Source organism: Dromaius novaehollandiae, chromosome 3, assembly GCF_036370855.1.
Source record: "Dromaius novaehollandiae isolate bDroNov1 chromosome 3, bDroNov1.hap1, whole genome shotgun sequence".
NCBI lineage: Eukaryota > Metazoa > Chordata > Aves > Casuariiformes > Dromaiidae > Dromaius > Dromaius novaehollandiae.
Genome location: NC_088100.1, coordinates 71,439,671 through 71,462,343, shown reverse-complemented (window position 1 = coordinate 71,462,343; position 22,673 = coordinate 71,439,671). Strand labels below are relative to the sequence as shown.

The 22,673-nt window shown below is 43.8% G+C and overlaps 1 protein-coding gene across 2 annotated transcripts in view; it reads left to right on the top strand.

Moving 5' to 3' along the window:
- Positions 1-16,280: 16,280 nt before the first annotated feature.
- The window catches only part of AKAP12 (A-kinase anchoring protein 12), a 31,687-nt gene continuing 25,294 nt past the window's right edge, over positions 16,281-22,673 (top strand). For both annotated transcript variants that reach the window (XM_064509156.1, XM_064509155.1), the window contains exon 1: positions 16,281-16,735. In XM_064509156.1, the coding sequence (XP_064365226.1) occupies positions 16,628-16,735 (108 nt within the window). In that variant the 5' untranslated portion in view covers positions 16,281-16,627. The remainder of the gene's footprint in view (positions 16,736-22,673) is intronic.

Here is a 22,673-nt window from a genome sequence, read left to right as displayed (position 1 = left end):
TTTGTTGCCTGAGGACCTGTACTTTCCTCCCCAGGTTTGTTGCCTGTACTTTCCTCCAAAAACAGGCAAGCTTTTCAAGCAGGCCCCAGCATCCTGAAGAAGGTGGGAAATCCATCAGATCTTCTCACAGGAAAACTTTCTTTAATATGGAGAGGTTACCCTGAACTTCTTGCTTTGAGAAGGTTTTTTAAAAGTGATGAGGTCCCACTATTAAAAAATATTATTAGCTGCTGGTGATCTGAATCCTACATATCTTAATACAGACAAGACGTATTATGTATTCTCTCCGCAAGACCAGATTTCTTTTTCCCTGCCAGATGCAGGCATTCGAAAAGCATCTTTTTCTCCCAGATCTCTGTTACTGTTTCAGGCAAACTCTGCTCACTTCTTCTGATGAGAATACTTTTTTTTTTTTTGAGTGAGCTGCTGTTGATTATATTGAAGTTGTGCACAAGATAACTCTCTCCAATCAAGCTCGTAAAGCCTAATGTTCCCAGCTTCACAAGATGGTCATGCTTTGCTTGGAATGCCAGATTTAAATCAAGTAATTCATATTTCAGATATCTTTAAACATTTCCCCTGGTTTGGTTAAGCTATTGACACATGTAATGTTTTTCTGCATTTCTGGATTGCAGCAGCACACTCTTGAGAAGAGAGATGTCAGGTTAAAAAGTCTGTTTTTAAAAACACTTAATGTTTTTAGATTATTAGAAGTGAGTGAATCCTGACAGTTTAATTACTGTTTTATAATCCTCTATGTTTACTTTTTGTATTTTCCTCTGCTGAGATTATGTAAACAGACATCAGGTTAATTTTCATTTGTAGACAGACTTTTTTTTAGTCATTGTCAATTCTGGCTCCCTTACTAACACAGTATTTCAGTATGAGCATTTGCAAACACAAAAAATGGTTGTTAAAGCCTAAACAAGCAGAACTAAACAAAAGAAAAACAAAACAAAACAAAACAAATATAGCATTTCCACTAATCATGTGCTCATATGGACACTAAATTATCTGTGGACTTCCATATTATGATGTTTGATTATACCAGATAATGAGATTTGTAAGAAAGAAACAAACTTTCACTCAAAAAAAATTATGCAGAACAGTATTTTATTCTGTGCAGAGTTTAATTTTTCACCTTGACTTTTGTAACAATTGGATCAGAGAGTACAAAAGGTTTTTCCTCTGAAAAAACAGGTGTCATTGCAAAATCGTAATTATCGCTAAGCAAAGCCTTATATCGAAGACTAACTACATTTGTAGTACCCCTGCATCATCTCATGTCTGTACAGTCTCCAGAGATCTCATCCCGCACCATCAGAAATACTTGAAAAATAATTTTGATGATGTTTTTTATGACTAGGGAGAATAAATATCAAGAGCATGACAGTTTAAGAGGCTGAAAACTGCATTTGCAGAGATGCAACTGAACAATGCCTTTTACTCATATTACATATTTGTAATAGAGCATTATCATTTGCTGGAATTTTTCTTGGCTGCATATTTTTATCTAATGGAATGCTCCTAAGTATTTCCTCCTTGGATAGATATCATGGGATATTACACAGGGACACTGTAAGTAAGGATGCCCTTTGAAAAACAGGGTATTTATCCATTTAGTCTTTCTCTGTTTTACTTGCATGTTGCATCAGGTTTCAATACCAATAACTAAATTATTCATCTGCTTCATTTTCTCGAGTGAAGAACTGTAGATTCTCATATTGAGTCTAGACATGCTGGAAAACTGGCACAAACTGAGTAAACATTTGCTGAATCCACCCTGCTTTCCATCTCATATAACCAAGTGGCTAAAGAATGAAGAGAGATAAAAATAAACATTTACATTAACTAGCTTCTCTCACCTGGGTAACGTTAACAGCTATACTACTGTTGTTAGTCAAAAGAACAGGGACATATTTAGTAATTAGGTTCTTTGGTATTTTTGCCTTCAACAGCAAGTTTGGAGCATAAAAAAATTTTTTTTCCAAAGCTTTAGTCTTTTGAATAATCTCCTCCTAAGCCTATTCATTCCTGTCTGAGGACAGACGGATGTCTCTGAGATCAACTGCACTGAAAATTGGAAATGAAGACATTGTAGACCAATTTTTGAACCTGGAACACAATGACATTGAAAGTAAAACTGTCAAAAGTGAAAATAATTTTCACTTCACAATTTGACATGACCTTGTGTACTGTGTTAGCAACAAGATGTTCTCTGTGTTTGGATAAGAAAGTTGTGTGTGTTTCACAAACAAGCATTCTGAGCATAGCTGTGCCTGTTAGCTTCTATATTTATGGATCTGTCAACTCTTCCATTATAAACATCAATGCTAAAGATTAGATCTCTGCCATGAAAAGTTGCTTCAGAATGAATAGTCACAAGCAAACATCACAGACAGAGGCTGACACAGTCCTCTTTCCTCTCTTTTCTAAAATGATTTAAGTTGGTTCAGCTTTTTTTAAAGTTATGCCAATACGATAGAAAGGGAAAAAAAATCAAATGCAGAAACTCAAAAAATATCTGAATGCTTTTGAGTTGCTATGAATCAAAGTTAACTTAAAGTAGATTTAAAAGCTATAAATAACAGAGTACTTCATGATATAGATCAGCATCTTTTGTAAAAAGCATCTGAATTGATTTTATTAAAACTTAAAAAAACTTAAAAAAGGCTCCTTATACACGTGCTTGAAAAAGGAGTCAGTGAAATGTAAATGTAAAGTCCTTTTTGGTGGACTGGGATAAAGTATAACAACCTCTGAAGTATTCCGATTAAGACCAGTTGCCATTAGTAAACTGGTGAGAAGCTTGATTTAGGGTCCACTTCCATGACCATTTTCTCTGGCAGCAAATTGCGTTAAACCATCCCCAACCATTCCTTTTCTGGACAATCATTCTTCCTCCTGTGCTTCAGTTCACCACCTTGCAGTACTATTACTGCAACTGGTTGCGGGAACTGTGTATGTTTTCCTAATCCAGAGGGTCTCAGGGGTCCAGTGTACATCCCAGTCCCATCAGCTGAGGGGCAGCAGCAAACCTGTGGTATGGGTTAAGGAGTAATAGGTTTGGGAAGGGGAGAGACTTAATGTTTTAAATTAGCTTTGTGCTGCAGAAAAATGTAGCTTAAAATCACACCCCAAGAAGGACAGAGACACCTCTTCTCCCCTTCACTATCGCTCTTTACTTGGTCCTGTAGTCAAGCCCAAGCGGGCGGCCTCTCATCTCCCCATGGAATTAGACAGGCTCCTGCACAGGCACCAGGCTCCACTATGGGGCTGGAATGGATTATTTTAGGAAGCTGAGATGTTTCCATCCCTGAAGGTCTTTGAGAACAGGGCTGATGAACAGCAGTTAAGAATAGCTCAGTTACACTTGACCCTCCCTTGGGCCAGAGAGATTAAATAGATTATTTTAAATTATTTTTTTCCACTTCTATGATTCCATGGTTTAACCAGAGCCATGGTTCAGCTGCGTCACATCCTCAGTAACTAACACCTCAAGTATAGTTAGCCATCACATGCATCTCCCAGTCAGCGGTTTGCATTTACTTTTTCATGCAGTATTATCCTATATCTACAAAGATTTCACATAACTAGCCTTCTCTCATATCCTAAAAATATCAGTTCTTGTAAAAGCTAGAGGCATTTCTTCTTCCCACCATAAAAACTCCAAAAGCTAAAATACAAGTAAAAAAGGCACAGCTGAGTGCAATGCTGAGGGCAGATGCTCCCAAGCCTCACAAGGACAGTGTGTGAGAAGAAACACTGTTATATGAGAATACTTCATTTGAAGTGCCCCTGATGCTGTATTTGGTTCTGTTTTGGAGAACTGGAGCACAACAGAGCAGGTCTTTGGGAGAGGGAAGCCTTTCCCCAGCATTTTCCTATTTGCAGGGAATATTCTTAGAGCTGATGGATCTTTTTGAGCCTATGGGAAGCCCACAGCAGCAATGTAAAAACGATTAACTCCTGCAGCATCTCTGATCTTCACAAGTGAATAAACCTCTTGCCTGAGCCTTTAGGGGAACCTGCAAAAATATGGCTTGGGGCAGCCTTACGTTTTCTTTTATAGTGACTCATACACTTCTTTACTGGAAGTCCCTATCCAAATGTGGTATCATACCGTATATTTACAGATAATTTTCAGTATAGCCAAGAGGAGAAAGACGCGGATGGTGCTACAGGAGCCTCATTTGTTTAAAAGGATCAGATAATCATGTGAAAGACCATGGCTCATGGGATAGAGGGGAAATCTGAATATCTGCTTGATATTATAATGTGGATGTCTAGACAGGACAAAATTATTAATCAGCTAGCTTCTAGCCATGTCCCAGATTATTACTGGGGTACGCAGGTAGGCACGTTATTGCATGCTTTGGGGTAAATGGTCAATGTACTTGAAATCAATGTAACGTGCAAAGTAGCTTAATCAGATCTAATGCGCACTGAAATAAAGATTAAAATGACATAATCATAACATTAGATAGAGGGTGACTGAAGCCCTAGAAGACATTATCACTTTTTTTCATTGTTAGATTTATTTCCTGACACCACAGAAATATAAGCTGGAATGGTTTCCACATATATTTATTGTTTCTGGAAACTAGATTTAAAATAGTCAGTAAGGAGATAAAAAATAAAAGCAACACTTTATTCCTCAAGAAATATGTCAGCCACTAGATAACAGAGCTTAGAAAAGAACATAACTTATGAACTAGAAAACTATCTCATAAACATCCGTAAGAGGGCTTTTTTACCTTTAATGTTCCGGTATTGAACAGTGTCAGTGTCACAGTACTGAGCTAAAGACTTTAGTCTAATCCAACAGGACAGTGCCTCTGCTCTCATCATCACTGACCTCTGAATCACAAGCTGACAGTGCGGTTATCCATCTTGGTCTTAACCTATAATTTTTTTCACCCAGGTTGATCCCTGTCTATAGCTTGGTGGGCTGCAAACAATTACACAGATACTCACACAAGTCATTTGGATGGTGCATGGCTGTAAGGGTCAGCCCATGCAACCCGCTGCAGGGCCCTAGCTTGTCAGCTTTAAGATATACTAAAAAAAAGACCCTTATCATCTTTGTCTTTCTGGTGTGCCTAGCACTTCAGACTTGAGAAGAGTAACAGGCTTTTTAAAAACCAGCCCATCTCAAAAAATAAATAACTCATTTCAATATAAATTGGGTAACTTCACCACTGTGAAGAGGCTACAAATGAAAAAAGCAGCCACAAAGTCCCTAAGGTGCCGTTCAAGAGACCCGTCAGGTTTGCACTGGCGCACTCGGTGGGGGAGACCTTCCCAGCTCTGCAAGGCCTGAGCTGAGATCAGCCAAGCTCCCCACGCCAAGCAGCGGCACCCACTCTCCCTGCCACAGTTATGGCTCGCGGGAAAGCGTGTGCCTCCGATAGACCTTGATATCACACTTGCACAGTCAGTGCTGAGAAACCCCTGCTAGACACGGAGTATGTCTTTAATACAAGCTGAGCATCCCCTGGGAATGCCCTGGAGGCCATGTCCTACCACCATCGTTTTGGGAGCAGATTTAGGCCAGTGCTGACTACTCTTTGGAATAAACTTTGGTAAAATCCACCTGGGTTTTGCTATCACTTAGTTGCCTTGTTAACTGCCAATATTTTTAATGCAGCTGTTCGCAAATTGCCAGATAAGCTGGCCAAAGCGACTTACCAAGCTTCTGAATTATGTCACTGACATGAAATATCTAATAGTGAGGAGAAGAGATCTGGATAACAGCTGATTTCAAGCTTTGTCAGAGGGTTCCTATCCTGCTGAAGAGATTTTTTTTTTTTTTTTTTTTATGACAGACTCACAGGATGGTTCTCAGATCTGGGCAGACAAACGCAGCAGTGAGTTACCACTCCTAATTCAACAGAAATAAGCTACAGAGTAGCATCCATGCTCTTAAGAAATCCTGCTTCCCTTAGAGGGCTGCTTATATGCCAGGAACATGTAACATTTCTCTGTAGAAAAAGTGTTGCTCTGCTCCAACCCCTGGTCTCCAAATAATGCCACATCTGCAAAATCAGGTGAGGTTTTAAACAAAAGTTACTTAAGCATTACTCCAAAAGATGGCTATGAAGAGTGAAAGGGGCACGAGGTCAGGACAACGGACACTGGTAAGTCAGCTATTTGTGAGCACTGCAACAGACTGCAGGGCCTCTGCTTTGTGCATGCAGGCCGCTGAGCGATCACCGCGCAGCCTGATACTTGCGAGGAGAGCAGTGAGATAGCGCCAAAGTCCCCCACGTTCCCAGCCTGGGCTTCTGCCAACACTCACTTCCCTATCAGGCCAGAGAAACCTGGCCCCTGCTCCTCTCCATGGCCTGCTAGATACATGCATACTTGTGAATCTGAGCCTACATGTTGCAAGAGACCTTGACTGTGTCGAGGATAAACCCTGTATATTCAGATTTGTCATCCTGATCCCTGGAAGGACATCTCAAAATTGTTAATTGTGTTTTATCATCTCTAACAAGATTAGTATCTTCAGCTCATCAGGTCTTGTAGTCAGAGTCAGGCCAGATAAGGAGAGATGAATTTCTGCCAGCATTTATCTCCATTCCCTCCCCACCACAACACATGGACGCGCAGTGAGTGAGGATTCAGCCTCCTGATCTAGCGAAGCGATGTACAGGCGAAGCGACATGGATTTCAGCCCGAAAGTGCTCGCTGATACAACTACAGCCATGCGTCAGAGTGATTAAAGCACTTGTGTTTACTTTGCATTCATCTTTCAGTCCAAACACTGTCTTTTTGAAAAATTCTGTGGAATGGCCTCCTTTCCCTCATTCCTTTAGCCTCATTGCTACCTCTTAGCTCCTACTGATTTTCTCTGCCTCCCTTCCTATCTGCCCTTTGCTGCTTCTTTAGAGTCCTTAACCACCATCCCCACCTCTCTGCTGATTTCTACCATTCCAAATTTCTTTGCCTCTCCTTCTTCCTTGTCTTCTCTTCATCCTCCTCTTTTTCATTTCTCCTTCCTTCTCCATTTGTGAGATGTACAACAGGTGACTTCCAGCTGAGCGAGGCATCTCATGCAGGGAAGGTAAACCAGGGAAACCATTCTTCTGATTTTTTCTGAATAGCTGCTCTTGCTACTGCAGACTCTCATTAAGGCAGAGGAGAGAGGGCTGCAAGCTTGATCTTTGACATGTAAAGTGAATGAGAGATGTACATATGGGAAGTGACCAAATAGAAATCTTTGCTTAGTATTGATCTTTAGTACTCTGCAGCCACCTGTTAACATAATCTTCTTTCTCTTCTGGTACAGGACATCTTTCCCAAACATCTTCCTCACTGAAACCTCTTACTTTGCCAGCCTTCTCTAGGACAAGGATATTTTATAAAATTGTATCCCCTTTGCTTTCACATACTGTTTTCTTAGAACCATGTTATTTAGGTCTGTAAATCTTGAAAAAACTATAGCTGTTCTGCACTGGGGCATCTAGTTACTAATGCTGGCAGAGCTGGACAATTTTGTAAGCATTGCTAGAATAAGGATATTGTGCTTTGTTCCAATGTCTGCAACAGACTTCTGTATGACCTTTGGCATGCCATTCAACCTGTGTGTCTCAGTTTCATCACATCGGCATTTTCAGACTTTCTTTTCTTACTTTTCTTTTGGAGGGAACCAGATCTATAAAAGAGAAGAGGGGAATACAGTATTATTATTTTTATCCTTTGTCTGCCCCTCTGTTTTTCCTGCTGCCTAGCTTCCATGCAGCTGTTGAACATTTAAGAAAAACATGTTTCCTACTGAGCAAGTTCCCTACAAATGTGAATTGAGCTTGAGGCAAGAGGAAATGTGAGTCCTGAGGTCACTCCTGAAATCAAGCACTCGTCTGGCTGCACATAATTCAGTTGTTGTGTTTCAAGGATGATTTAGACAAAAATAATATTAAATATTTCCCACAAACAACATAAAATAAATGAATGCTAGTGATCATGAGAAGATCACATGATCTTTCACATCTTGTTTTATTTTTCTGGTATTTTCAGTTGTGCTTTTAGAGTCTGCTGTTTAGAGCCAAATAGAAAAAGGGAGGAAGTAGGATTATAGAAAGATGATGACCTGCTGGTGCAAATCTGAGTTAATACTGAGATGCCTCAATGTATTCCACATTGCCGGTTTGAGAAGACAGAACTTTTTTTCCACTTAAAGACGTGCAAGATACACCCCCTCTTCACAAGGGAGTAATATTTCTGTCAGATATGAAAGCAGCTTCTAATCTGCTCTGACCTTGGTGAGAAATTCAAGTCCAAATGTAGTAACATAGAAGCTGACAGGTCAGCCAGAAGAATTTGAAGTGGGGGAGGACTGCTCCTTCTTTCTTCCTTTCTCTCTTTCTCTTTCTTTCTTTCACTTGATATCTTATCAAGGATCACTTCAAATGCAGTGGCAGTTTGGCTGGCCATAGAAATAACACCAGCTGTGTCATTGTTCTTGTTGTTACAATGAAGGTGCAGGGAGCATTTATTAGCCTGACTCAGAATGTGCTGTTATTGTTATAAAAGTGTAAAAAGTTTAAAGAAAACTATAAAGAAAAACATTTACCTTTCCATGTGTTAAAAACTGTAAAAGTTGATTTACATTCTACCTCTGTTTATGACACTTTACAGATAGACATGTCTCTACCCCAATGGCTTTATACTTTTTGTTTTCCTAGTTAAAGACTAATACGTGAACCCACAAAAATATAGTAGAGCATTCTCACCATTCTACAAGGTTTTTGCTTATCAGGCATATTAGTGCCCTCTTGTACAATGACTAAGGCAAAATTTGGGCTATAGAAATGACCTACACTTGCTCGACTTCTAGCTTCTTTCCCGCATCAGTAATCTTTCTTACGTGCCTTGGCAACAAAGGGGCTAAAAATGCTTTGAATTAGAGTCCCAGTTCAGGAATTATTTAAAAGTCTGAAATACGATGGTTATCTTTCTGGTTATATTTCTGCTCGTTATTTTTCTGGAAGTAAGCTTATTTTCGATCACTCTGACAGAAGGTTAAAAGCTTCTCATTAAAAGTTTGGGTGCTTCTTTTTACTTTGTACTCAGTCAAGTGACAAGCCTACAATTTCTATTGATTACTCATGACAAAAACTATAAATGATGAGTAGTTAAGCCCTATTTATTTTTTGTATTACTATAGGAATAGGCACACCAAGTCATAGATAGAACCTCATTATATTTGGCATTATATCACACAGAACAAAAATGCATTCCTTGCATCAGAGAATTTACAAGCTCATTACAAAGTAACGGAAACAACAGATCTCTCAGCTTCCCTGAGTTCAGACCATGTGCAGGAGTTCAGGAAAAGGAGGGAGGTGTCACCTGCGCAGGGATCATCTGACGACTGTGCATGCCTATGAAAACGGGTTCAGAAGATGGGCGGGTGGCCAGGGAACCAAGCGGCTGCCCGGGAAATATGCCTCCCAGCAGGACCCCTGCGAGCGCGAAGCAAAGTGCCAGGGCCCCGCATGGCCAGCCTGGAGTGAGGGGAAACCCTGACGCAGCAGCACAAGCACCGGACATCTCACTGCGTGGAGGCAGGAGATTCAGGACCAAGGTGTGACTCTCATGTTCAGAGAAAGAAGTCTGATGAGTCCGCAATAGATATGTACAGACCGATGCAGGAATGCAAGGAAATAATGAAGTGATATTACTGAGTGTGCTGGGCAGTAATCATAGATCAGCCACATAACTACCCAACTGCTGTTCTGTTTTCTGTAGACAGTATGTCAAAAGCATGATTTAATGAAAGATTTGAAGGACATTTCCTCCAAGCATAAGGAGCGGCATAAGACAAAGCACAGGGGGACTTGTGGGAAAAGCTCAAAAGCAAATGAAGAAGGCAGGTAGCCATGACCGTCATCAATACTGAAAGACAGATTATAAATATGGTGGGGTTAGATGCAGGGGGTTCTTGAAGACAAAGACAAATAAATCATGCTTGATGGAGAGCCAGAGGAATGCTGCACAGAAAGGTCAAGGTAACGGGCTAGGAAAATTATCCTTACAGCAGCATTCTGGGTGGATATTAGCAGAGCAGGAGAGCATTTGTTCAGGCCAGAGGAAGAATGTACTAAGACACAATCCTGGTGGTCTGTGTGCTTCCTTATAATTCTTTTTTCTCACTCTGTTTGCCTGTATTGCATTCCAGAAAACATTTTGCTGTTTCCCACCTATAGAAATTTCTGAAAAATTGTTCCACCCTGTTCCAGGAGTGCATCACGGGAGGAAGGATTATGTGGCCTATACAGCATTCACACAGCAAGTGTCGCTGGGCTGAGCCAGGAGCCACAAAATGTTACGAGACATTGCCTGAGGGGCAGGTAATCTTGCCAGGGGCGGGGTGCAGAGCAGGCTTATATCCTGCTCTATGGGACGGGGCTCCTGAGAGAGGACATGGCTGTCCAGGTCACTGGCAGAGCCCAGTGCCTGCCGGGGCAGTGGCAGCAGTGTCCTCTCAGGGTGGCACAGCCTGCTTGGGGGATACACAGGCTTGCTGCAGGGACCGGAGGGCTGCATTGCACAGAGGAAAGGGCATCTCAGGGCTATGCTCATGCTTGCAGAGAATGCGAAATCTCTCAGCAGCACAGGCTCAAAGCTTATAGCTTCTGGCAAGAGAAGGAAGGTGTTTTCTTCACCTACTGATTTGCCCTTACAGTACAGGCCCTGCTAATAGGTGATGAGGAACAACTCACTTGAACAAAGTCCAGAGCAACCTGATCTAAGTTTGAAGTTAGCCCTGTTTTGAGCAAGAGTTTGGACTAGATGAGCTCTGGAGGTCCTGTCCTACCTGCATTATTCTCTCATTCTATACTAAACTCAAATTTGATTTTTAGAGTGAGATTTCAGCGCCTGCTGCCCCTGTGCCATGCCATTCCTCTTGGCTGCCATGATAACATCAGTAGTGTCAAAGCATTTCTAAATGGTCAGTGCTCTCAGTGCCCAATCTGCAGGGATTTCCTCCTGAAGACAAAAGCCGCGTCACTCATCTGCTGCTGAGACAATGGGGTAATGGTATTATGGAGAGCTTGTGCTTCTGTGTCTCTTTATCTCTTTTCCCTGGACATTCCTTCCTTGATGAGGAATTTCCTCAGAGCACTGACTGAAAGGTTTTTTGGGTCAGATGCATTTATCTATGCAGTAGATAAAACACTGCAGTAGAGGACACATTCCTCTGCCTTTATATCTTTGCCACTATCACTAAACTTGCCTGTAAGCTGGTGTCCACACTGGCGCTCTATGGTCCTTGCATCCATGCACTGCATTATTTATTCCCTTACTACACTGCATGACTACCAAACTAATAATATGAATCCAAACTACAAACTAGGACTAGCCTTCCTTTCCTTATCAGGAAACCAGATCATCCAGCATTACAGCGACACTATAAAATGGATTCCTTTGAGCTTTTTTCTTCTCTAAAAAAAGTTATATAGTGCACTTCATTTTTTTCTCTATAAAGACAAAGATTTCTCTTCTATGGAAGAAAAACTTTCCAGCCACTGTCTTTTTTAAGGTTGGCCACTAAAACATTGTCTCCTGGAAACCCCCGTATTTTGATACAGACAGATAAGGATGCTGTCCAGCAATCAGAGCTCTTGTAGGGCTGAAACTGCATCATTTGGGCATTGACCAGTCAATGTTGTGCATCTCTTTGGTCAAACTCCCAATGGGACAGGTGTTTGTGGTCTTTTGCTCTGTCCCACGGCCCCATGAAGAGCTGCCTTCTGGCAAGTGATGGCAGTTACACTATAGGCTTTACATACTTGTCAAACACACTTGTGAAGAGCAGGGTAAGTGAGAAAATGAGGAGAAAAACTAAGCTACATACTGGGTCTACCTTTCCCAGTATGGCTCCCGGTTGTCAAATAACGGTATCTGGGACCTGCCATAAAGTGCAAATAGGCACTGGATGACACATTGTTTATTCAAAAGTAAGGCCTTTACTTAAATAATCTTCAAATTCAAAACTGAAAATCAACGTCTGCTATTAACACTGCTTTTTAAATTGCACAGCTATGTACACGAACCTTTCTTCATTAATAACTCTTTTCTGATACAGATCACATCTATGATGTGAGTGTATTGGATTTAGAGGTTCTGCTCATTTTGTATATCGATGTGATTTTCTGGGGTATGTTAACTTCTAGGAACTAATGAAATGGTTTCCTCTGAGCTTATTTTACAAACTTTATTCCTTTAGCATTGTTTCTTCCGATGGCCTCATCAATGCTGCTTGCAAGCAACCTATTTTTACATGGATATTATCATCATTTTCTTCCATTCACACTTGTCACCAATATTTTCTATTCAGTGGCAGATACATATTGGCTTCTTAGGTATACAAATTTATTTGTAACAGCATCCTGAGATTTCCTATGACAACTGACCAGAAATGGAGGGGGGGGCCACGAAGCTGGCCATAGCTGCTAAACACAGCTGCGTTGCAGCCAGAGCACTGCACTCACTATCCAGATCTAAGGTACGTTCTAGAGAGCTTCCCCTTTCAAGAACACTTATATGATATGTTTCCACTTAGCTTTTATGCCAAAAATATCCCAGCGCAGCTCCACTACTGATAAAAGCAGTAGGAGTGTTAGTGTAAACAGGGCTCCGGGCAGCTGCCAGTACCTCCAGTCGCTATCATCGTGCACAGTCCCATGAACAGATGGTCTGGATGCGACACAGGGAGCCCATGGCATGGAGGCCAGGCTGGGCAGGCAGCGCCATGCCCGCAGCAGGCACACCACTGCAGGCAGCAGTGGCAAAGGGCCCACGCGGGCTTGCCAGCAGCGGCACTCGCACACACCATCGGGGTCTAGGCCATAAGAAGCGGACAGGGTAAAATAGCAAACGACGGTGCAAAATACTTTGGGGAAGAAAAGGTCACCAGCACTGGTTGAGGTGACCTGGTGTGGTTCACATCATCTTTACAAACGCACCAGCATTTGCAAAAATTTTAAAATTTTTAAAATTTTTAAAAAGTGAGTGAATTGAGCCTCATCCACAGACTCTGAGTTTCAAATCTCATCATGGAACTTCTCCAGGTTTCAAAGAAGTTTAAAGTATTTATATGCTAACTAGGAAGCTAAAAGATTTTCCAGCCATTCTGAAGGTCCATGCTTGGACCTGTTAGTAGGAGTTTTCTCAGACACTGTTTTGGAAATAGGTCTACTTAACATGCCAGTAGCACTTTAATTATTATCCCTTTGACTTCCTTGGTTTCTTCCTGAAACTTAAACTTGCATACTTCTGTCAGGAGCTTGAATATTCTTACATCAATGCCAACTTTGATGATTTTAGGAAGCAGACCATTTGAAGTATATGTGATTCCACCTTACTGGAAAAGCTCTCAAGAGAAACAGACTTCGTGCCTGAGAAAAACCCCCACATAGCAAAAGGCAGTTGCACCATTCAGCGCAAGGGTCTGGACAATAACAGCTCTGCCCAGCACATACGCAGAAGCCAGAGAAACACGGGACGACGCATGCCAGGATCAGAGCTGTCATGCATCATGATTCCTTCTATATAGACAGGGTACAAAGCATCGTGAGAGGCTAAAAGAGGCCTGACCAGCCTTTGGGCCAGAGAAAAAAAAACCCACCAGCAACAAAAGCAGAAAAAAAAGGAAAGAACACCAATATACGCAGTGAGACGGGACACAGAGACTGTGCCCATACTAGTGATTAAACACGGCTGGGCCACTGGCCCATGGTTGTGCTGCTTGTTTGCACCTTTGCTTCTTGGAGGGAGAGAGAATTTAGGCTTGTGCATGCAGGCAATGCTGCAGTGCTCAACCTTGAAGCCAAAAAGCAGTCCCCAACACATTTTATTTAGCAATATAGATGTAGCCGGAGAGTTCCAGTGAAAAGGAAGAAATCTGCATTCAAAAAATGATCTGTATGTGGGTTTTAGAGGCATTCAGCTGCAATGTTTGCAACCATGCTATCAGACCACTGGTTCATGTAGCAGAAAGCCCAGCATTAGGCTGTGTAGCGAGCTACAGGGCAGGCCCAGCAGCTCTCCTGCAGTGGGGCATAAGCAAAAGGGTTAAAAAGCAATTTTAGATGGGAGAAAGGAGGCCATGTTCTAGCTGCTTGCAAGGAAAGCATTTTGTGGTCAACGGGCAGTGAAAAGAGCAAAGATATGGCCCAGATTTTGAATTATACTGCATTTCCCTTCTTGAGGCACTTCCTTGCAAAGCCCTGAACTCCTCTCCCCTGCAACGAGTGCCGTTCCTGGCTGCTCCATGTGCTGCTGACTCGCAGGGCTGGCCCTCCCTCAGCAAAACCACGGCTGCTGGAGAGGGCTGCCAGCTCCCTTTTCCATGGGTGCTGGCTGATAAGGGATGCAGGAGGATAGGCTGGTTACGGGGAAGTTCTTCTACAGAGACTGTCAGCACACTACTGAAAGCTTTGACTTCACAGTCTAGGGACTTGTTCCTCTCTTTCCCTGCCAGGCACCTCGTTCTGAGGAAGGCTCGTCTTCGCCCATTAACCTGTCTCTTCGCGGACAATTTACACGCGTACATGGTGGCTGTGAAGCATCGCCAGCCCTGGGCGATGCCACGTACATGCGTGCTGTGCCATCGTAAAGGAGAGACGCTGCGACACAGAACCGGAGAATGAGCTTCAGCTGGCAACAGAGAGAAAGAAAAACGTGCACTGTAAAGCAGTCCTGCTTCACAGAGAAATCCTAGGCATTTTGTCAGTTACTATGGCCTGATTCACCATCACTTACATATAGTTATTAATATTTTACTGCAGAAATGGTCTCATAGGCCCAATCTAAAGCACATCTGTATCTACTGTCTGGACACACTACATTAGCACCAGAAGCAAAGGGAAGGGCTCCTCCGTATGCCCAGCCTCAAAGACTGGGTGGGAGCCAGCACCTTTCCCTGAGTGGCCCTGCACTGAGGGCTCTAGTACCCTGCCCTTCCCAGCGCAGCTCCCGGGCAGCTTCGGCCAGCCCAAGCTTAGGGTTACCTACCATTTTTTTTTTAGTTTTTATTTCCACCTCTGTGAACCAGCTCACCACACGATGGATTTTTATTCCTTTCTTACTGTCCTTCTGTAAAACAAGTGCTCTGATATTCATTTCCCGGGGAAAAAAATAATTAAGAAAACTGTTAGGCAAATTGATGCTTTAGGACAATGTGTTCCTGCCCCATCACACATATATAGGAAATAAAGGTTAATCTGAAAATGAGATACGAGTTGAAAGGGAAAGATGGTGATTCCATGTAAATGATCCACAACAGCAGTTTTGTTCTGCTGAATGTTAAAGACTCTGATAGATTCTCATATGAACGGAAGGGAATTGCTGCAGTGGCTTTTCCAGCTAGTGACTTGGTGTGTCCTGGTTGTTCTGGAGAAAAGACTGACCTATGTGCAGAGATCAGGCTATTTGTAGTATGGATTTTTAAAAGTACTTTTTTCCAAATGAACCAGTGGTTTGATGGGTGAAGATTGTTTTAATTTTTCTAAAGCAAATTGTATATGGTTGTTTGGTACATGATATCTGGTTTGAACTATGAACTCTTTAGATCACACGATTTAAACTATGAGCTCCTTAGAGGATGGATAGCTTTATACATTTAGGGGAAAAAAAATTATACTTACGGTGAAGAAATAAAAAATAACACTGACTGCACCCAGCAGCCCACTTGCCGCATTGTGGTTAGTTTATTTTAACGTGTGGCATTTCCCTGTTGATACTTTTGGAAAGTACTGGCTAAGAGCATGCTCCCCTGTTTTATATGCTGGTCCGGCTCCTGTGACATGGGAAAGGAAGCTGTGTGTGTTCAGGGTCAGGAGAGAAAATGCCATGTTGTTTTGCTTTTACCATTTAATCTGGCATGAATTAATACAAGAGAACCTGTCCTGCTTGACAAAAAGGGGGGGGCGTTATCCTCCCCCCCACGAATTTGCCTGAGACGTAGGACCCTCCTGTTGTGTATCGGCCAAAATTTGGGTTTGCCTCTGCCTTCCCGCGCGCAGGCCCAGCTCTGGCAGCCCCAGCTCTGGCAGCCCCAGCACCCCGAAGCCTCGGGCCCGGGGCTGCGCCCGGGGGCGGCGGCAGCCAGGGGCCGGCGCGGCCGGGCGGGTGCGCAGCCCCCGGCGAGGGGGCCCCGGGGGTGCGGCGAGAGGCAGCCGCCCGGCCCCGGCCGCGGCGAAGGGAAGGGAAGAAACGCTGAGTCAAGGCAACGGCCGTCGGGGGAAGGCCGGGGAGGGCCCGAGGGGCCGGAGGTGGGGCCGCCCTCCCCGCCGAGGGGACCGGCCCGGGCGCGGCGGGGCCGGCGGCGGCGGCAGGGCGCTGCCCCCCTTCGCCGCTCCTTATCAGCCGGGTTTGATGCTGCAAGGCGTGTCTGGGGCTCTGCTCATGTGATGGAGCAAGAGGGAGAGACGGGCGGGGGGACAAGGGGAGGAGATGATTTTCTCCTCTCTCGCGCGCGCTCGCTTTTTTTTTCCCTCCCCTCGCCCTAGAGGAGTTTGCAGAAAGCCGGGCTCCCGCACTCCCGCCTGCGCTCCCGCCGCGGCGCCGCCGCCAGCCCCCGCACGGCCGCTCCGCACGGCCGCGGGGCAGCGCCATGGGCGCCGGCAGCTCCGCCGAGCCGCCTGGCCCCGCCGCCGCCGAGCCCCGCCGCGGCGCCGCCGAGCCGCCGCCGGCACCGGAGCCACCGGCGGAGCCCGCCAAGGTAAGGCAGCGGCGGGCGAGGGGGCGGCGGCGGCGCCCCCCGCACAGGAAACTTTGCTGCCGCGCCGGCGGGCACCTGCCGCCGGCAGCGGCGGGGCGGCGGCCTCCCGGGGGCCGGGACTGCGCCACGGCCGGCGCCGCAGTCATAAAACTCCCGCCGGCGTCGGCGGGGGGCGGCGGGGGCGCCCGGGGGGCGGCGGCGGCGGCGGGACGGGACGGGGTGGGGTGGGGTGGGGTGGGTGCGGGGCGGCGGGGCGGGTCGGGTCGCGACGCGCTGCGCCGCTTTTGTGTGGGGCCATGAGGGGCGGCCCCACCCAGGCAGCGCCGGTGCCAAGAAATCTCCTGACTGCGGTGCTGCGATGGGCTCGCCCTGGTACCCAGGGCGCTGCAGCTGCTGCTCTCCGCAGCCTCCTTTTTTTTTTCCTCTCCCCTTTTTTTCCTTTTTTCTTTCCCCCCTTTTTTCCTCCCCCCTCTCCCGAGGACTCAGGTGGGAGGCGGCCGAGCCAGCCGGTGCGTGGCCTTTGCGGCAGGGAATCCTCCCCTGCGCTGACAAGTTTCCTCAACTCGGCTCCTGCCTCAGTATTCACCCCCCCCCCCAAAAAAAAAAAAAAAAAAAAGGAAAAAGAAAAAGAAAAACCCTCAAATTCACCTGAATTGCAGCATCCGTGGGAGGCACTCCCCTGCCCCTGCCAGGTCCAAACAACAAAAGCAGTGTGAAACAGACAGGGAAGTTGGCAATCATGGTCTTGGCTTATTCTGTAATGATGGTTTTCGTGCTCCTTGATATAATACTGCAGAGGGGGGAAAAAGAAGTAATTAGCCACTCTCTGCCAGTACGGAGCAGAACAGCTTTAGGTATGTGTTATGTTTAATCAATACGTTGAAGAATTGAAAGAAATTCTTTTAAAACATGCCTGCTGTTTAAAAATAGTTTATGAATGAACCCATTTATCCCTCTGGAATAGGCGTGTTTGGGGGATTCTGGGACTGAAAGGGAGGTTATGTGCATCTACGTGTTTACATAGCATTGCTTTGAGTTTAGATGTTAGTTTGCTGGGGAGAAATAATATTACGTTACACCAAGATCCAGCTCTTTAGATTCTTCAGAGCTCGGGTCGTCCAAGTAGGGATATTCAGAAGTTTCTGTAAGCTGATGTGTGGGCGTGTTAAAGCTCGAGAACTGGTTTTGACTTTGTTTCTTTGACCTTGTGGTTCAGATTTAACTTTCAAGTTGAATTTCCCATAGTTCCTGGCTTCTACTAGACCTCCTTGTGCATGTTTTGACAGATTTGAAAACCACATTGAGAATGAACTTTAAATGAGATTTGTTTTACCTCATTTTTAATCAAATAAGCGTTAGGAATCAGTTTTGGATAACAAAGCATTTAGCAATTGTTTAACAATTTTAGATTTCAGATACTGAAATTTGGGCACCAGTGAATTTACGCAGGGCAAGCATTTGACTACCATGATTCTTTGTTTCAAAGTGAAGGTAATGTGAGTTTCAAGAAGGGCCGTAACATTCATATTCATATTTATCCAATTACAGGGACTAAGACAAAAAAAGATAACACCATTGATGCTGTTTTATGCCTTCTACTCCTTAGGAAAAATGGTTTCTATTTAATAGATTTAATCTTGTTATTTAAGTAGGACTGTTTGAAGGTGAGGAAGTTCTTATAGCATTTAACTGCTAAAAGAAGGTGTGGTCTGTTTTTTTTTTCCTCAAACAACTAGTCCTGTCTTATTTTCCTTTTTATGTAGTATAATGTAATTTTTTAATGAAGTTTAGTCAGAGGTTTTTTTTTTCTTCTATCCTACTTATTCTGTTCTTACTACAATAAGGTAGTGCTATGCTGATTCATGGAACAATTTTTCATGGTTATTCCTTTCAGCCCTTTGAATCTAGAAAATGACCAGATCATGCTGTGTCCCCCCACCGCAAGAAAACTATAAAAGAGCTAATTTGTTTGTAGAGGATACAGTGGGTATGTCTTAAAGGATATGAATTTGGTGGTGGTGTTGCTGTGATAGACGAGGCCTGGACTTGGGGGGTGAGGAGCTATTCCTTATCTCATGTGGGTGCCCCAGCTGTGGGAAGTCACCTCTGGAGAGGAGTGCAACGGGAGAGCTGGAAGTGCTAATCCTTTTGCATGTCTGAACTGAATCCATTGTGTGTGTGAACCAACACCCAAAGCCTTGTCGAAATTGTGGCTCCATGGAAGGTTCATCAATCTACTTAATTACTGTTTCAGCATCAATATCTTCCTCCCTTCTTCCTTTCCTCTCCTGTCCCTTTCCCTTTCCTGCCCCCGATGATGCAGTTCTGTCCACCTTCCACAGTATCTGGTGCTCACCTTACCTTTTCATGAGCCAGTTTACTTCACTAACCCTTCAAGAAACAGCAGATTGGGTTTTTTGCTGGCTCAGTTCCCTGATGTTTGAGTGAGTTGAAGTTGCTCATACAAAGCCCTGATGAGACCCAGAGCCAGGGCAAGGCATGCATCTGTAGCATGTGGCCAGATGCACAGGGGAGGAGGGGAAATGAAAAGCCTTTCCTCCTGGTGGCCGTGAGCTACTGAATCACGTCTGCTTGTGAAATCTCCCTGTCAGACTGTCCTGAGCAGCACACAGGACTGACATTTGGCCTGAGAAAGATTTAAGAGATTTCAATAATAATAGTGCTAAAAGTAGGAACAGAATTATTTTAGTCTCAAAGAGGAGAGCAAACAAAAACCTTGGGTGTCCCAAACTAAGAAATGCTTGGAGGTGCCTAACAGTATGGGTCCCGCGCTCCTGAGATGTGCTGCAGCCTGGGCTGTGTGCACCTGTGGCTTCCCCTGTGCTGCTCATGGTATTTGGTAAGCTTAGTCAGTGAGTTAACCCAGTCAAAAGCTCTTCAGCTTCTTTGGCAAGATAGTTTTCTGCCTATTTAGCAAGATGTCTTGGTTTCTGGGGCTTGGACAATAGAAGCAGCAAGTGCAAGGGAGCAGGCGGGACCCTGTGACCGGGGTTAGGCAGGGAACTGCGTGGCAGCAAGCTGTTAGACTGGCTCAGTCCTCTTGTGAGCTTGCCCTCTGCTCATAGCAATGATGTGCCTCCCACCCAACTTTCTCTTCTCATGCCAAGCTGCAAAGAGAAACTGGAAGAAGATGCCGGTTTGCTGCCCCCAGAGGGGTGCCTCTTACAGGGATGGAGAGGAACTACAGGCCTCTCAGGCAGCACAAGGAGAGCTGTGTTGTGCTATCAATCAACGTTTTGGCTAAAACAGTTAGGTTCTTTTGATCAAAACCCACATTTTTATTTTATTTAATAATCCAGGGTACCAGTTTCATTACAAGTTTCTTTTTGCAGCCCTACTGAGAAGGCAGAATGCTGTGTTGCAACAGCTACCTGAAACTGCATAGGGGAACTTTTAAAGATAGAGTCCAGAAAAAACTGGCAGCCAAGTGAGGTATTCTTGCAGCAGAATAGAGATCTGGCAAAGGTAACTTTTTGCTGGGATTGATGGCTTTAAAATTTTGAGCATGGTGAATTCCTGACGTTCTCATATGCAGGGGCCCCTACTCCGAACTAGTGAATCGTTCAAACTGTTTTCTGGATAATTTCCATTTCTGAGTAGTAACTTGATTACACTACCTGTGTTGTAATGAGAGCAAGTGTCTGCTAGACAGTAAATATTTGGAACCATCTCTTCTAAAGAGGTTACCAGCTGAGATGTCAGAATGCCTTACTGTTTGAATGCCTGACAAATAACAGCTGTGACAGACTTACATCTGCTGTTTAAACAACTGTGTTCTGGCGACAGAGCTGAGTCATCCTGAAAATATAAGCATGTCCTACATTAGTGATGGTAAAACTAAGCTTAATCAAGTACTGGAGGAAAGTCCCTAAACTGCATTTCTAAGAGTCCAAGTTAAAAACCACTCAAGTTTGAGGTATTTGGTATGAATGATGCAAGCAGGCTGCAGGAGTACTCCTAGCACAACACTGCTTCTCTTTGAGTACTTCTCCTTAGGCTTTGAAGGGAAGGTAATGACGTGGTTTTGTGGTAATGTTCCTCCCATAGCTGTAGGGTGGCTTGGGAGAAAGCATAACAATGCTTAATTGAAAAAATACCCAGTGGAAATGGGTGCCATGGATCCAGTGAAAGTGTGAAATAACCCCATAATAATGTGTGAAATGTGAGGAAATGTCCAGGAACTTTTGAAAGCACAGGCAATTATCTTATGTTTGATGTGACAGAGAAGCTAAAGTAATGCAGAGAGGAGTGATAAGGTCTTTGAAAGTCTTCTGGTTGGAAGTGCAAGGCATGTTTTTAGTTAGTGAAACAAGAGTAATTTGATTTGTGCTCTGTCCTTCTTTTAAAAGATACATGATCCTTAGGGTCTGGATAAGTGGTACCTAGGCGAATGGTTAGGTAAGGTTGTGCCTTAGAATTGTTACTTGGAAAGGTTTGAAAGATGTAAGACCTAGGAAGGGGCTCAGGTTGGATCAGGCTTAGGGTGTGGACTAGAATGGCATGCTGCAGGGTAACAGTTCCTTCACAGGTTGCAAAAAAAGGTATTAGAGATGATTTGAGAGTAAAGACTGACAGTTTTGTTTCAGCCATGTGGATTTTGAGGTAGTCATCCATATCACTACTAAGTCAGGCTGAGAGTCAGGACAAAAGAATAGTGAGAAGCGAGGAGAAGGCTCTTGAATTTGTCAGCGGGGGACTGCCCAGAAATAAGGTACTGAAATTGAGTATGCACTCATGTGCATTATGGAGTAAGGTCCTTGTTTTATCTCCACCTGGAATTTGTAATGCCCCTGGAACCTGCAGTGCTTTAGCTAATGCAAAACAAGACAAACTGCTGTGAACAAAGAGTAGAAATGATCTAAATTCATTCTTTTCAAAATGTTGGTGTTTGAAGAACTTTTTAATGAAGCAGCGTGTTAGGAACTGACCTCCTGGGCTGACCAACAGTGCTGTAAGCTTTCCTGACATTTCAAAATCAAACCTGAGGAAAAGTATTAGAGACCTTTGTGTTAGTTTGCTCAGTTGTTCAGACAGCTGGATCTGGCTATTTTGGTAATCTAATGTAGAATCAGTGTAGAAGGATTAACAGAATGAGGCAAAATTAACTCTGGTGTGTTTGGGCCTGGTAGGAGGAATCCCTGGAATGATTTGGGTCTGGTACAAGGAATGTTGGGAATGGTGGTGCTGCTAGCCCATCGCGAGTAAGGGATGAAATAGGCTCTAAGTACAATAAGAGAGCAGGGACTTGCTAGCCATTCATATCTGGCATAATTCTTTATATATTAGTTTTCTTTATACATTTGCAATTTTGTATGTATTCAGTGAAGTTTAACAATTGAACTTAATGCTATATATAAAGCAGCTTCTGTTCCATTTGGCTACCGAATGGTTTGTGCAACAACCAGTATGCATTTTAATCTCTCTAGCTGTATATCAGCGCTTTACTTTCACCTTTGTGGTAGGCCTGAGGGAAAATTTTAGAGAATATGAACGTGCTGTGTAACAGTGACATGGCAGAAACAAAAGTGCTGCATCACTGAAAGTCCTTTGGTTTGAGAATGAATAAGCAGAAGGAGGAAGGAACTGGGAAACCAGTTCCCTACATTTTCACCAGCATTTATGAGGCAACACATTCATAAATTATTTCATAATCCAAGGAGAGCCTTGAATATGTGCCTCAGAAACCTGATAAATTTACCAACTGTAATATGTCTCAGTAATGGTAGAGCTGAATAATGAGATTCCTAATATTGTTAATTTTGTCTTTAAGGTTTTCTAAAATCCCTCTAAAGTTTGACTTTATATTTGTCTAAGCTTTATAACTATTCTCAATGGAATTAAGAATGCCGCTTACTAAATTAGACATAATTGATCCAAATTGCAGTTGAGATCCCTTCAGAGAAATGAAGCAGTTAAT